This window comes from Alosa sapidissima, chromosome 5, assembly GCF_018492685.1.
Source record: "Alosa sapidissima isolate fAloSap1 chromosome 5, fAloSap1.pri, whole genome shotgun sequence".
Taxonomy (NCBI): domain Eukaryota; kingdom Metazoa; phylum Chordata; class Actinopteri; order Clupeiformes; family Clupeidae; genus Alosa; species Alosa sapidissima.
Genome location: NC_055961.1, coordinates 5,442,215 through 5,459,039, shown reverse-complemented (window position 1 = coordinate 5,459,039; position 16,825 = coordinate 5,442,215). Strand labels below are relative to the sequence as shown.

General features: G+C 40.3%; 2 protein-coding genes across 4 annotated transcripts in view; both read left to right on the top strand.

Annotated features, from left to right (window-relative positions):
* The window catches only part of LOC121708394 (interferon-induced very large GTPase 1-like), a 30,082-nt gene extending 23,144 nt beyond the window's left edge, over window positions 1-6,938 (top strand). For all 3 annotated transcript variants that reach the window (XM_042090987.1, XM_042090989.1, XM_042090988.1), the window contains one exon: window positions 2,492-6,938. In XM_042090987.1, the coding sequence (XP_041946921.1) occupies window positions 2,894-6,820 (3,927 nt within the window). In that variant the 5' untranslated portion in view covers window positions 2,492-2,893 and the 3' untranslated portion in view covers window positions 6,821-6,938. The remainder of the gene's footprint in view (window positions 1-2,491) is intronic.
* LOC121708398 (interferon-induced very large GTPase 1-like) lies at window positions 6,937-13,464 on the top strand. Its single transcript, XM_042090996.1, has 3 exons — window positions 6,937-8,578; window positions 10,499-10,503; window positions 12,745-13,464. The coding sequence occupies exons 1-3, from the start codon at window positions 6,937-6,939 to the stop codon at window positions 12,823-12,825; spliced, it is 1,728 nt and encodes a 575-aa protein (XP_041946930.1). The 3' UTR covers window positions 12,826-13,464.
* Window positions 13,465-16,825: the final 3,361 nt, after the last annotated feature.

The window sequence follows — 16,825 nt, the reverse complement described above, 5'->3', positions numbered from 1 at the left end:
ATCTGACTTTTAAAAACCATAGGCCTGGTAGTCGCTCAGACAAGGAGTTATAAGATAAAGGCAATACCATTTGTGTCACCTAATCATGGCGTAACATTCCAATGGTGGGCCCAGGTGTGAGAGCGCTACGCGGGCCCCAAACCGACATACTTTGGCCCAGGATAAATTAGCTCTGATACATGCAATACACATTAAGGGTGACTTTAATTGTTTATGCAAAGGGCCTGAGGCACCGAAGTAGTTTAGTAGTTACAGATTACAATTTTAAATAAAAAACACTCGACTACATAGGATCCATTACATGTGAAAACATTAAAAAATAATTTTATTAACAGCCTGCAGGCCAGGGTAATCTAATATTAGGCCTACTGCATTAACATCAACTCGCATGGAATTATGGGAACACTCAATGCGCTCAATGCGCCTCTTAAACCCTCTGCTGAAACTGCAAGCGTAGATTACTTGCTTATAAAATCGCACTGCGCAGAAACAAAACTTAATGTAGCCTAACTTATTTAACCGTGCAGAAACAAAAAAAAATCATTCATATGCATACAATCCCCAATATGTGTGAATTAGGCCATTAGAAGAAGGCCATCTTACGAGCCTTTCGTTGTGCAAAATCGTCAACGATGTTCCCGATATTTAATGCTTTGGCTCTCGTATTTTCAATGGACAGGATAGCTAACCCACTGAGCCTCTCCTGCCACATGCTGCTCCTTAGGTAGGTCTTAATAAGTTTGAGTTTGGAAAAAGATCGCTCAGCTGTTGCCACAGTCACAGGCAATGTCAGAAACAACATGAGTATACACTTCCCCGAATGTGGATGTTACAATGTCATAATCTACCACCAGCATTTTGGCAAGTTGAAAAATAGATGACTTCTGTGAAATCTCTGCTTTAAAGCAAGACGTGAATGAGAGGAGTTGTGTTGGGAATGTCGGTGCAATGTCCATGCTATAATGGTCTGACAAACGTCTTGCCTTTTCAAGCAGTTCATCATCACCGGCGAGTTGAAGGATCATAGGACGTAAAGACTCAAACACATGACAAGTTTCCCGCATACTTGCAAATCTTTGGGAGAGCTGACTGATTATGATGTCCAGAGTTGCATTAAATACCTGCACTTTGAACTATCTCTCTGCATCGGTTAAGCGCTCATCTTCCGATAGTTCGTCAAAGTGACGCTTCACTCCGTGCTCTAACATTTCTAAAGTTCTAAAAAAAAAAAGGAGGCAGGGCGGGGGTAGCGACGGGCCCCGGGAGGTCACGGGCCCTGGTGCGACTGCACTTGCTGCACCTACTATACTGTAGTTACGCCACTGCACCTAATGTAGTTCAGTTAATTAGCAAGATACCATCAGAAGGCAACAATCATAAAGCACAGTGCACGCGCTCTCTTCCCTGCGCAAGAAGCTGTCTGCGTGTTGTAGGCTAGATTTGCGTGAGTTCTTTCTATCTGCTTTACTTTTGTGAGTTGCGACCACCTAGGCTATGTTATAGACGTTCGGTACCAGTGTTTAGCTGTGTCACAAAACAATAAGCTTTGTCAGACTACTTTTAAAATGATATTCAGGGCTATATACATTTTAAACATTCGGGGCTGAAGACCAGACAAAGCCTTGCGTTTATTCTTTAGGTGGGAAGTGTCAGGAATTTTCATACGAGAGACGCCCTCATTGGTGGTTAGTATATGGAGTAGGGAATTGACAGCAACATATCCAATCACATTATGAGAGATGCTGAATTGAACATAAACTGCGATGTTTGATTTTAAATTAATGTATAAGCGTATCTCGCGGTTGCATCCATTACAAACAAACATGCAATGTGAACGTCTGGGATTGGGGAGAGCACTAAATGCTCTTCTGAATAAGCACGAAGTCAAGCTTTTAAATGAAAAACACTCTTTAATAATCAAAAAAATAAACGCTAATGAAGTAAACTTAATGATGTCTGTCTATCATCGTTGCACTCGGAGAAAACCAGAATGTTTAATTTATCCTGCGTTTCTTCTACGGCTGCAAACGGGATTCACTCGCCGTTAACCAAATATTTCTTTATTAGGGCAGGGCAGACATATTTCTGGCTATTAAATTATTTTTAAACCAGTCTGCTAAAGTCTGTAGTGAAGTCTGTGTAGGGTTTTCCAGGCTCCATTTCTTTTTACGAGACACCCTGCTCACTTGAGACATCTGCCAGTTGTTTGGGTTGTTGCAGCGTTGTTGCAGCGTCACTGGAAAAATACAAATTAAAGTTGCGTGATCCCGCGCGCGGACCGCGAGGGAAGCTGGCCAAATCGAAGCACTGCCCACTGTAGACGTTGCTACTACTGTTTACCACAGCCACTTTTGATTTCGAAACTATAGGGTCATCCACTCTCGTTGCATAAATGTTTCAAAAATTTAAATACAGTATGCATGTTGTTGAACATGTTACACTTTATAACTCTGTAAATGTAGTAATTTCTGAATTTATTTTGTTCCTCCAGGCAATGTGAAACACAGAAGACCGTCATTGTCGGAGACTCACTGAAGACTGTCCATCATATTACTTTTAAAATCAGACCGTTAGACTTGTGGTACTGAACATTTCAGCAAGATTAGACATACAAAATATAAAACTTAAGAAACAATTGTTAACACACGCACTCCCACGTTGACAACATAGACATATAATGACCACAGTGAAATACTTGACTTAGTGATCAGTCAGTAAAACGGGTGGTCCTGCTGAGATTGATGATTACTTGTTGTGGAAATCCCATCTTGCTGCAAATAACAGAACCTGGAGTGTTATTGACAAAGGCAAAACACTGATTCCTGTCTGGGAAATAGTAACAGCTTCTCACAGAGATGATTTCACCGATGTGTCCAATTTAAGCAGAATACTGATGGACACATACAAAATTATCACTGGAGAAGATGTGGAAGAGGTGTGGGGAGAGAACATTCTTTCATATGAGGCAAAAGCAGAAACACTGATTCAGTCAGTGAAGACATGGAGTGTAACCGACTGTAAATTTCACTTGACACGATTATTGGACTTCAAAAACAGTCTGTTTGAGAAAACAGGATCTCACAGAATGTGGCTTCTGAAATGTCTCTCAAATGAGATACTTCAAAATTATCTATTAGAAGTAGCTAGAGAGTCCACAGATATGAACTTGAGACTTCTAATGTGCTCTCTGTTGGAACCGGATCTTTATAAAGTGGGAAACTTCCCAAACCAAAAACTAATTATGAACTGGGCTTACCAAACTGAGGAGGACTCAAATGAATACATTCCTGTGTCTGATTTCGCAGAACTAGACAGAATTTTGCAATGTGCAAAAAAAGAGGTGGAAGACAGCAGACATGCCTTCAGTTCTTCTGAACAGGAACACAGTGCTACAAGGAAAGCTACAAACACTGTAAACCTTGCACTGAATTCACTTTGTAAGACATTGGGAGATGATGGCCAAGAGGAAGCAAGAGTGCTGATCCTATCGATAATCACAGTTATAGGATACAGCAGAAAAAATAAAACATTCAATCATCTTCTGAGTATAAATGAAATCAGATTCTTGCAGTCTGAACTACATGATGCATTTACCCGCTACTCCTCTCTAAGAGAACAGTGTCCCATTAGGGTCCAGGCCTACCTGTTGCTGACAGCATTGACTGTTTCCACTGACAAAGAAATAAGAATTTCACCTAGAGAAAAAGGAGAGAGAGTGCAGCTCCTACAAACAGAAATGAAGGACAAGCTTTCAAATACCATTACATCAGTAGTTGAAAAAATGCAGAATGACTGGGAATTACTGGAAAATGAATTGCATTCTATCATAGAGGGTAGGCAGGAGGAAGAATTAAGCAGGACAATGAGGAATGAGGAGGCAACATGCCAGCTAAACGATATATTGGTGAAGAAAGTGGCACCTTTACTTGAGCTTCCAAAAACAGATGAGCACAATTCACCAGTGTATGACCTAAATGAAAAGGGTAGAAGCTTTATGGATTTGCTTCAGAAGTTGGGTCTAGAAGACTCCTACCCCAAAAAGATGACAAGAGCCAGTGTTCTTGTCATAGACAGATTATCTCTGAATGTAAAAGCGCCCAAAACAGAGAAAGACTTGAGTTCCCATTATCTATACAAACTCATGACACTGGACTACAAAGCCAGGTATCTGTTTGTAAAACCGGAGACTAATAACATGGATTACAAAAAAGATATTGCAAATGATGCTGATGATGATGATGGTGACTTCTATGATTGTGTTGATAAGTCAGTTTCAGGGAAGAACTGTAAACACACACATATTCACCCAATGGATGTACACATGGCTATTTTCCACTGCTCCAGTGACTTCTTGCGACAGTACATTTACACCAAACTCTCTGCCTGTCAGTTTAGCCTACCCCTCTTAGTGCCCAACCCCTGCACAGATGAAGTGGAGTTCCCTCTCTGGGCACTCCGACAGATCAGGAAATCATGGCACAGCAAAACACAAACCTGTGGAAAGTACCATAACAGACAAATGTTCAATACGTCAGTGCCAATTGTTTCCTTTATCAGACTGGGTGTTTCTGATTCCAACTCGAAATCTCAGATACTGAACGATGTCATTAACAAACAAAAGCATCATGTGTTTTTTAATCGTCATTGCAAAGGCAGCACTTCAGACAGCCTCCTCATGAATGGAGTTGTGGAGATTGCATGGTATTGTCCTGGGGGGAAGAAAGATGACATATTTGATGACTGTGTCGCCTTTCTGAACCTTCATGGTGATGCAGCAGAACATTCAAAACAACTTGAGTTTCTTCAAGCAGTGAGTACGGTCAATGTTCTTCTCCTTTCAGAGCATCCTATGAGTCCAAAAGCTAAAGAGATCTCCCAGGTATTATCCAAGTCTCCTGTCCCCTTGATTTGCTTGTTCTCAGGCAAGAATGAAATCTTGCAGTCAAAGAATCCTACAAAGGTTAGACTAGCTGCAAAGAATAGGAATCAGGCTGAATTCTCAGAGGAACTAGTGTCAAGTATCAAACAGTGCATCAGTGAACATAACCAGACTGCAAGCATGGAGCTGTTCTGTGAAGAGGCAAAAAAACAACAGTTCAATGTGGATGAATATAAACCGTCAAGTCAAGAGGGACATGCAAAAGCCCAGACATTAATGGCTGTTCTGAAAGATTTGAGTATGAAAAATCATATGAAGGATGGTTTGCCTACCCTGAAGGAAACAATTTTACCCCTGCAAGGTAAATTATGGCATGATTGGTGCACAAAAAACAAAGAGCAATATCGACTTAAAATGAAAGAAAAAAATTATAGTATTGAAAAGCATCAGAGTGAAATCTGGTCAAAAATGACATATCTCCGGAATGAGCAACAACAAAAAGCCTCTCCTCTCAATGACTTCATGAGATCATTCATAGAATGCTTAACAACACCTGCTCAGTTCGAAGACATACATATATACATGTTGCAATGGCTCAGAATCCTGCTGGAAGATCTGACCACTTGTGAGCTGGCATCTCTTGAAGCGGACTATCACTCAACTTGGACAAAAATGAAAAATGTTCCCAAAGGGAAAGATAAAGCATCCTATGTATCTCCACTGCATAAAAAACTGGACGACATAGCTACTAAAATGGCAGCCACTACAGTTGGAATTCAGCATATTATGAGAGAAGTCAGTCAACTCTACGAGGCCATTAACATATCCGAAAAAGGCAGCATAAACAATGCATATGAAATGCTTCCAAAACTAGGGGTGACAATGCTGATTTCTGGGTATCCACTTGAACTAATGGATGGAGATGCTGCCCATGTTCCTTCAGTGTGGATTAACGCTGTCCTGGATGAGCTCATCAAAACCCTTGGAGACAAAAAGGTGTTTGTTCTGTCAATTCTGGGAATTCAAAGCTCTGGGAAATCCACACTGCTGAACACTATGTTTGGCCTTCAGTTTGCAGTGAGTGCTGGAAGATGCACCCGTGGAGCCTTCATGCAGCTTATAGAGGTGGACTCTAGCATCAGAAATGACCTTGGATATGACTTTGTAATCATTGTGGACACAGAAGGCCTCAGATCTCCAGAGCTCAGTACAAAGATATCACTGAACCATGACAATGAGCTTGCTACCTTCATTATTGGAATTGGTGACGTGACAGTTATCAATATCATGGGTGAGAACCCTTCTGAGATGCATGACATTCTTCAGATTTGTGTGCAGGCCTTCCTGAGAATGAAACAGGTTAAATTCAATCCTAGCTGCATTTTTGTGCACCAGAATGTTGCAGAATCATCAGCTGGTGATAAAAACATTGAGGGGAGGAGACGTCTCCTGGAGAAACTGGATGAAATGGCTCAAATGGCAGCAAAAGAGGAGAATGTTGAGGGCATCACTTGTTTTAGTGATGTTATACAATTTAACATTGAATCTCAAGTCTTCTACTTCAAAAATCTCCTGGAGGGAGACCCTCCCATGGCTCCAATTAATCCCTCCTATAGCCAGAATGTCCAGGAGCTGAAGACCAAGCTTCTAACAATTACATCATGGCAGGAGAAATATACATTTTCCTCCCTGACAGAATTCAAATATAGAGTTTCAGACCTTTGGGCAGCACTCTTGAAGGAGAACTTTGTGTTTAGCTTCAAAAACACGGTTGAAATGATGGTGTACAGTTCTTTGGAGCATAAGTTTGGAGTTTGGTCATGGGAACTAAGGAAACATTCCCTAAGCCATCAGACTAAACTCGAAAATCAAATTGGCAGCAACCTGATTCAGCAAGTGACCTTAGGAAAGAGGAGTTTGACAAAGTGTACAACCAATTGAAGACGGAAATAGAAAAGTATTTCACAGAAGACAAAAATAAAGACATCCTCATAAAGTGGAAGGCACATATTGATACACGCTTCATAAGCTTAAAGTGTGAGTTAATTGAGGGCATTATGCAAACATGTAAGGAATTGCTTACTGCCAAGCAAAACAGGTCAGAACTGGACCAGAAAAGAGCCAAATACATGGATCAGCTGACAGAGCAGAGCAAAAGGCTGGCATCTACCCTTAAAACACAGCATGTGACGGATGACAAAATGAGAGAGGAATTTGACAAACTCTGGGTTAGTTGGACAAACGATGTGGTGAAAAACCAGCCTACTGACAAACCACTCGATGTGAAAGTTATAGTAGAAGATGTCCTGCTTAATCAGTTCCACAATATCAACAATATCCTAAAGAAAGTGAAAGAGGGAATGTTCAAATTTGATCCAAAGGCATGCGTTCAGCGACGCCTCCTGGAGTATGTAGGCCTAAGTTACAGAGGCAATTTCGACCAGAGTATAAGAATTCTCATGGAAAAGTCTAAGTGTGTTGTAAATGATTGCATCACTGTCAAGGAAAAGGGCAAGAAGGATTTTGATAAAAACTTCATCTATGAAATTCTGTCGGGTATCAAGAAGGCCATTGATGATTTTGAGAACACATCAGGAAACCCCAAATTAACCAAAGAATTTAGGGTGGATTTGTCTGTTAGTCTTTGCCTGAACAATGTTTCAAGACTTCAGAACATGCATGAAGAATTCAGGAATGCAAACCATCCACTAACATATTTACAAAGCCAGAGGGAAACATATTTCCAGTCATTCAACAATTACTGCAAAGGAGCCAGCTCTGTACAAATATTTGTTGAGTTTCTCTGTAAAATCATCACACCAGAGGTTTTGAATGCGGCAAATAACAAAACCTGCCAGAATATAGCAGATAGCTTGAAGACAAACAATCCAGCTCTCAAAGCCAACCGATCAAATCTTGAGAATCATATACTGAAGGATCTGGCAACACAGGAGAACTTCAGCATGTATGAGGAGTATATTGATCACCCAAAAGTATACTTTAAAAGATTTATTCAAGAAACTGTAAACAAATTCTGTTGTGATACTGGAAAGCTGCAATCAATCTATGAGGAACATCTAAATAGCCTGAAAAATCAAATACTTAAAGCAAGCCCAAATGTAACCACAGAAGTGGGTGAAAGGAACGTCAATGCGAGTTTGTGGCTTGACGTGTTCTGTAGAAAGGTGGGGGAGCTCATAGTCATAAAGAGAGATGACTTACGGAGCATTGAAAGGGAAGACATCAGAGACGGGCAGTTCCTTAAAGACACAATGGCCACATTTCTGGAAGAGATGATTAAGAATAAAAAGGTGGACATGAAAGCCATGAGAGAGAAACCCACTTCGATGTTGTTTCAGCAGCTCCAGGGATGTTGGGCACAGTGTCCTTTCTGCAAAGCCATCTGCACGAACACCATCCCCAAGCATGACGCGGATCACAGTGTTCAATTCCACCGCACTGAAGCTCTGAGTGGCACGTCTTTTGTGGACACAGACCATTTTTGCATAGATTTTTGTACCACATCAGTAGTAAGTGATCAAAGCTTCAGAACCTGTGAGGATGGTGAATGGATCCCCTATAAAATGTACAGAACAGCTGGACCCCCCTATGATACATGGAGCATTACTCCAGATGGCAGTTCTCAGGGCTACTGGAAATGGTTCATTTGCAAGTTTCGTCCACAGTGGGAGGAAAAATACAAGTACAGGTTCACAGGCAATGGAGCAATTCCACCTGAATGGGCAAACATCAAGAAAGAATCTGTTTTGGAAGAGCTAAAATAATTACTTGTGGGGAAAAATTTATTTCCATTTTCCAATAATTTTCCATTGTTGATAATCATAACTTTTAAAGGTCTGTTTGTAAAATCAGACACTATTAACAAGGATTTTAAGGAGTGTATTGCAAATAATGCTGATGATGATGATAACTTCTTTGATTGTGATAAGTCAGATTTGGTGGAGAGCAGCGATCACACACATATTCACCCAATGGATGTACACATGGCCATTTTCCACTGCTCCAGTGATTTCTTGCGACAGTACATTTACACCAAACTCTCTGCCTGTCAGTTTAGCCTACCCCTCTTGGTGCCCAACCCCTGCACAGATGAAGTGCAGTTCCCTCTCTGGGCACTCCGACAGATCAGGAAATCATGGCACAGCAAAACACAAACTGCATCAGACACCAGTGGAAAGTATCATAACCAACAAATGTTCAATACTTTAGTGCCAATTATTTCCTTTATTAGACTGGGCGCTTCTGATTCCAACTCGAAATCTCAGATACTGAACGATGTCATTAACAAACAAAAGCATCATGTGTTTTTTAATCGTCATTGCAAAGGCAGCAGTCCAGACAGCCTGCTCATGAATGGAGTTGTGGAGATTGCATGGTATTGTCCTGGGGGGAAGAAAGATGACATATTTGATGAATGTGTGGCCTTTCTGAACCTCCATGGTGATGCAGAGGAACATCCAAAACAACTTGAGTTTCTTCAAGCAATGACTACGGTCATTGTACTTCTACTTTCAGAGCATGCTATGAGTCAAAAAGCTAAAGAGATCCCCAAGAAATTATCCAAGTCTCCGGTCCCCTTGATTTGCTTGTTCTCAGGCAAGAATAAAATCCAGCAGTCAAATAATCCAATGAAGGTAAGACTGGCTGCAAAGAACAGGAATCAGGCTGAATTCTTAGAGGAACTGGTTTCAAGTATCAAACAGTTCATCAGGGAATATAACCAGACTGCAAGCATTGAGAAGTGCTGTGAAGAGGCAAGAAAGCAACAGTTCAAAGTGGATGAGGATAAACCGTCAAGTCAAGAGGGACGTGAAAAAGCCCAGAAAATAATGGCTGGTCTGAAAGATATGATTATGAGAGATAATATGAGGTCTAATTTACCCACCCTGAAGGAAACAATTTTACCCCTGCAAGGTACATTGTGGCATGACTGGTGCACAAAAGACAAAGAGAGATATCGACTTAAAATGAAAGAAAAAACGGAAAGTATTGAAATGCATCGGAGTCCAATTTCATCAGAAATGACAAATATCCGGAATATGCAATATGCCACTCCTCTTGGTGACTTCATGAAATCATTCCTGAATTACTTAACAATAACTGCTCAGTTTGAAGACATAGAATTGTTCATGTTGCAGTGGCTCAGAATCCTGCTGGATGATCTTACCACTGATCAGCTGGCATCACTTGAAGTGGACTATCACTCAACTTGGACAAAAATAAAAAATGTACCCAAAGGTAAAGATAAAGCATCCTATGTAAATCTACTGCAACAAAAAATGGACGACATAACTAACAAAATGGCAGCCACTACCATTGGAATTCGGCATATTATGAGAGAAGTTAGTCAAATCTACGAGGCCATTCACATACACGGTGCCAACAATGAATGTTCAATACTTCCAGAAATAGCAGTGAACATGCTGATTACTGGGTATCCACTTGAACTAATGGATGGAGATGCTGCCCATGTTCCTTCAATTTGGATTAATGCTGTCCTGGATGAGCTCATCAAAACCCTTGGAGATAAAAAGGTGTTTGTTCTGTCAATTCTGGGGCTTCAAAGTTTTGGGAAATCCACACTGCTGAACACCATGTTTGGCCTTCAGTTTGCAGTGAGTGCTGGAAGATGCACCCGCGGAGCCTTCATGCAACTTATAGAAGTGGACTCCAGCATCAGAAATGACCTCGGATATGACTTTGTAATCATTGTGGACACAGAGGGTCTCAGATCTCCAGAGCTCAGTTCAAAGATAACACTGAACCATGATAATGAGTTTGCCACCTTCATCATTGGAATTGGTGACGTGACCGTTATCAATATCATGGGCGAGAACCCTTCTGAGATGAACGACATTCTTCAGATTTGTGTGCAGGCCTTCCTGAGAATGAAACAGGTTAAGTTCAATCCTAGCTGCATTTTTGTGCACCAGAATGTTGCAGAATCATCAGCTGGTGATAAAAACATTGAGGGGAGGAGACGTCTCCTGGAGAAACTGGATGAAATGGCTCAAATGGCAGCAAAAGAGGAGAATGTTGAGGGCATCACTTGTTTTAGTGATGTTATATACTTTGACATTGACACTCAGGTCTTCTATTTCAAAAATCTCCTGGAGGGAGACCCTCCCATGGCTCCAATTAATCCCTCCTATAGCCAGAATGTTCAGGAGCTGAAGACCAAACTTCTAACCATTACAGCGTGGCAGGAGAAATATACATTTTCCTCCCTGACAGAATTCAAATATAGAGTTTCAGACCTTTGGGCAGCACTCCTGCAGGAGAATTTTGTGTTCAGCTTCAAAAACACAGTTGAAATGATGGTGTACAGTTCTTTGGAACAAAAATATGGAGAATGGTCATGGGAACTCAGGAAACATTCATTGAACCTTCAGACTGAACTGGAGAATAAAATAGGAAGCAACCTAATTAATGACCTTTACACGGTGACCTTATGTCTGGCACCAGAGTTTGATGTAGTCTACACCCCACTGAAGGCTAAGATAGAGAAGTATTTCTCAGAAGACAAAATGCCCCTGTTTGATCCAAAAAATCAAAAAAATTATATTTTTTTCTTACAAAAAGTTGGAGATTGGATACGTCGCAAAGACAATTTCGACCACAATGCACAAGCTCTCACAAAACAGATTGCTCATAAAGTAAATGAATACATCACTGCCAAATAAATTGAGAAGAAAGATTTTGATGAACTCTTCATTCATGAAATTTTGTCAGATATTGAAAAAGCCATCATTGAATGTGAGGGCACACAATTCACCAATGAATTTAAGGTAGACTTATCTGTCCATCTTTGCCTGAAGATGCATGACAAATTCAGGAAGGCAAACCAACCACTGACATATCTCCAAAGTCAGAGAGAAACATATTTGCAGTCATTCAAAAATTACTGCAAAGGAGCCAGCTCTGTGACCATATTTGTTGATTTTCTTTGTGAGTATATCACACCACAGGTTTTGAGTGCAGCAAATAATAAAACCAGCCAGCAGATAGCAGGTGACATGATGTCCAAAGACCCAGCTCTCAATGGTAACCGAGCAAATCTTGACAATCATATACTGAAAGATCTGGCAACAAAGGAGAACTTTCTAATGTATGAAATGTATATAGATTCACCAAAAGAATACTTTGATAGATTTATTCAGGAAAAGGTTGACACATTTTGTCTTGATACCAGTACGCTGAATGTACTATATCAGGAAAATCTGAAAAGTCTGAAAAATCACATGTTAACAGTGAGCACAGTCATAACTAGAGAAGTGGAAGACAAGAATGGCGATGCATGCCTGTGGCTCAAATTGTTCTGTGAAAATGTGGGTGCGCTCATAGTCATAAAAAAAGAGGACTTCCGCAGCATCGAAAAAGAAAAAATCAGTGACTGGCAGTTCCTTAAAGACACAATGCCCACATCTCTGGAAGAAATGGTTAAGGATAAAGACATGGACATGAAGACCATGAGAGAGAGACCCACTTCAATTCTGCGTCAGCAGCTCCAGGGATGTTGGGCACAGTGTCCTTTCTGCAAAGCCATCTGCACAAACACCATCCCCAACCACGACGGAGACCACAGTGCTACCTTCCATCGCCCCCAGGCTCTGACTGGCTGGGGTTTTGAGGGCACAGACAATTTTAAAATAAATTTCTGTACCTCATCAGTAATTAGTGATGGACGATTCAACACACATAATTCAAAGTCAATGCCCTATAAGACGTACAGAAAAGCTGGAGGCCCCTATGGTAAATGGCATATTACTGGAGATGGCTCTGATCAGCGCTACTGGAAATGGTTCATTTGTAAATTTCGTAAACAATGGGAACAAAAACATTACCATAAGTTCACTGGCCATGGCAAAATCCCAAGCGAATGGGAAAGATTCACAAGACAAGATGTGTTGGACCAGCTAAAGTAGTTTAACTTAGTATTGAGTAATAGACATCTATATGTGCAGGTATTAGACCTTGTTATGAGTCTCTGAGCTGTTTGTATCACATTATAACAAAAATATATCTTTAGAAAACTGTGTTGATTTGATATTTAGTTCATTATGATGTTCATTACAATCAAAAGTCCCTGATTTGACTCCAGTTCCTCCTATGATGACAATAGTATTTTGTGATTAACCATTTATTTTAATGTTGATGCACTAATGTGTGTCTCATGGTGGAGCCCATGAAATGGGAGTTAAACTCAACATGCCTTGAAAGCCACCAAAGGTGAGCTGGTCAGACAACTATTACATTTACAGTATATTCTTACTGTTTGTTTACTTGTATGTCACTGGCATTCATTGTATTGCTTCTCTTTTATCCTAAGTTGTGTGGTGTGTGAATAAACAGTTGTTCTGTAGTTAACAAAGTTTTGGAATCCATGTCATAGTGGCAAATGGAAAGGATTTAAGGTATTTTTATTTGCTGTTTCTTTGTCATTTTGTGTTAGTCAATATTTTAGTTGACACTTTGTGTCAAACGGGTGGAATGTGGGGAAATATTTGTCATTGCTTATAATCATAACACTTAGAGATGACTGCTACACTTATATGCTTAAATGTAAAGACTGCTTACATGAGAAAATGTTTGTATCTTACTGTCTCCAGAGACATGGCCCCTGTTATGCATACTTCTCTCCATGTTGCATGAAATAAATGATTGATTCCATCATATCCACATTTAATTGTCAAGTGTATATTGAGCTAATAAACCTTCGATACATTGTTCTTCTGATTAAGAAAGCATTTTTCTGACCCTACAATCAGCATATATTCCACCATTGTAAATTTGCTAAAGCAGCACCAAAGAAGAATTGTTCTGATCCTCCTACAGTTGAGAAAAGCAATTGTCTGTTGTCACTGTGAATACTTTTACAGCATGATACATGAGCTTTTTGTTGCATCTATTGAGATTGAGTTGTCCCTTGCCACTCAAGATGTTACTTGCCACTGTTGACAGTTGGAATTAAAAGACAAATTCAGTATGTTTCTAATACCCAACCTCACAGCAGAGCATGCCTTGTACAACAGTAACATGAGAAAGAAACTTGATAGAACTCCAGGTCTCTGTAACAAACTATAAACATAACTCGGAGACAACATAAAGGAAATGCATTCCAAATGTTCCACGCCGAATTCCGAAATCTATTTCTACAGTAGTCTATAGCATTGCAGCTCTTTCCTATTTAGATTTTTACAGGACTCAAATGGAATGCTGCTATTTGTCTTTTTGCCACTCAGTGACTTATGTTTTGACATCATGTGCATTGCCTTAGTAACATTACAGGTGCATCTCAAAACATTACAATATTGTTTTAAAAAGTGAATATGTCATTGTCCATATAGAATAGAATAGGTCTTTATTGTCATTGTCACAGGTACAACAGAATTTAAAGTGCTTTCCTGTCAGTGCATCATTCATGAGTCTATAAAAATATAATTTAAAAAATAATTAATAGAAACATATAGAATAGCATTAGCAGCATACATAAACACACAGTTATACATACCCAGTCATTGCATAAAAACAGTATGAACATACATCTACATACATACAGTATGCTTTCTGTCATTGCACTGATCCATTTCACAAGCACTTTGGGTTGCACTCTGTGCATGTTAAATGCGCTATACAAATAAAACTGACTTGACTTGACAACAGATCCCATATTGCACCTTATCTCTTTTCAGCATTTAGGGTGGTTATTTCGGTTGGATAAAAGCTGTGTTTGAGTATATTTGTCCTTGCGTTAGTTGATCTGTATCGTCTGCCTGAAAGCAACAGTTCAAACAGGGAGTGACCTGGATGGTGGGTGTCCGTTATAATGTTCTGGGCTTTTTTGAGACCATGGGAACTGTATAGTTTTTCCAGTGTGGGGAGAGGGCAGCCGACAATCTTTTGGGCGTTGTTGGTGACCCTCTGGTGTACCATACACACATGCAGTTTGTTAGTATGCTCTCAATGGAGGCATGGTAAAAGGAGCAGCAAAGATAAATACTGTATGTCAAGCCATTTGTTGTTTTAACCTCAATGATTATGGCTTACAGCTCATCAAAATCAAAAAACAGTTTCTGAAATATTACAATAAATAGGTTGTACAGAATTAATAAAGAAATATCAGTTTCCTGCCTTTAATCTCTTTCTCGTTCAGTAAACACAACCACAATCATGGGAAATACTTGTTACTTGGAGTCCCCTTCACTTTGTTATGGAACATGTTACTACAAATGCTACTACAAGGTTAATGCTACCACATTAACATCAAAGTCATAGCATTTTTACACCACAACTTGCATTCACTACCTTCAAGTCTTGTTTCGGGGATGGAGAACCTGCCGTAGTTTCAGCTTTTTGCTGAAAGGTATTTGTTTGCCTTATTAGATTTACTTTTACGTTTGTGAACTTAGTCATTACAAATTCCAATGCTTATGGCTTTGTTACCACCTACAGTATTTTAGATGACTCATGAAACGCCTCACAGAGTTGACATTTATGTTCACAATCACAGATTATTCTATTGGAGAAATATGCAGCACGCTGTGAGTAGATTCCAAAGCTCCTCACCAGGAGAGATCAGTGCCAGGCCTTCATCTGGGCACAGCCGCCTGGGCAGCAGACGGGCACGGTGGCACCAACCGAGCCCTGCACCACTAAAGATCATACCCCCCATAGCGGACCATCTCCACACATACACCATCACAGCAGGCTTCAGCAGGAGTGCTTCAGCCTGGAGAAAGGGCGCCATCTGGTGGTCACAGAGGGGAAGTGCACTGAAGAGGTTCTGCTGGAGGACCAGGCCTTCAGCTGAGTACTAGCTTGTGGGTGAGCCGGAGGAAAAGACCCTCAAATCATCCCATCATTCTCTAGTGCAGTGGTTCTCAAATGGGGGTACGTGAAGGCACTCCAGGGGGTACATGAGATTTTAAAATATACACATATTTAAAAAGTAGAATCCATGCAAAAATACTTTAAAAACAATTATTTAATAAATATTTCAGGAAAATATAAGTTCATAAAATGAATTTTATATTTCAGTAGGCTATTCAATTTCATTATCCTAAAAACTCAGAGTCCCCCCCATACCAGAATGGTTCGACCCAACCTGTCACATGCCACCTGCCAACACCTGTCAATCACTGTCAAAACTCAAACGATGGAGTCGTGGTTGAAGCATAGCGGTAATTCTGATGGCACAGTGCTCTGTTTGAAGTCTTGTTTTCTTGTTAGGGGGTACTTGGCTAAAAAAAACATCACTGAAAAAAGGTTGAAAACCACTGCTCTAGTGGACAAAGCCCTACAGCTCTAAGCTGTTTCCTACAGCCGTCACCACTGAGAGAGTGTCACATGAGGAAATGCTTTGGCCGTCACCACTGAGAGAGCTAAGAATCTACACACACACACACACACACACACACACACACACACACACACGTGTGAATGAATGAATGGATGAAGGTCCAACAATTCATTCCTTGAATATTGTTTAATAGAAAAATGCTCAAATACTCTAATCTAGTTCATCATCTAATCTTTTATCACTAATCTATAAAGAAACATTACCGCCATGACATGTTATTGTGGGTTTATTTCAATTAAGTGCAGGTCTAGGCTGCCTTTTGTTAGGCTGCTTTCTCAGGCCTGAAAATTGCTGGGCAGTTGGGTTACGGTGCATTCATACGCGTAGGAAAAAAACAGTGAAAACATCATCATTTACCTCACTTCATGTGGGAATAAGAGGTTGGAAACTGGGGCAAGATTTTGCTGCCTGACTCGCCCAGTTGGGGGCACGTCGTGTCTTTTGTCATCATGTTGTGGGGGCACGTCGTGTCTTTTGTCATCATGTTGTATTTCGTTTGTAGTCCTTGTGGCCTTTCATGTCCAATGGTTTAAATGTGAACTTGGGAAATTGCCGTTTTTGTCACT

What these genes read in the sequence shown, in the direction of transcription:
- LOC121708398 (XM_042090996.1), top strand. Translation starts at nt 6,937, where the DNA reads ATGCAAACATGTAAGGAATTGCTTACTGCCAAGCAAAACAGGTCAGAA.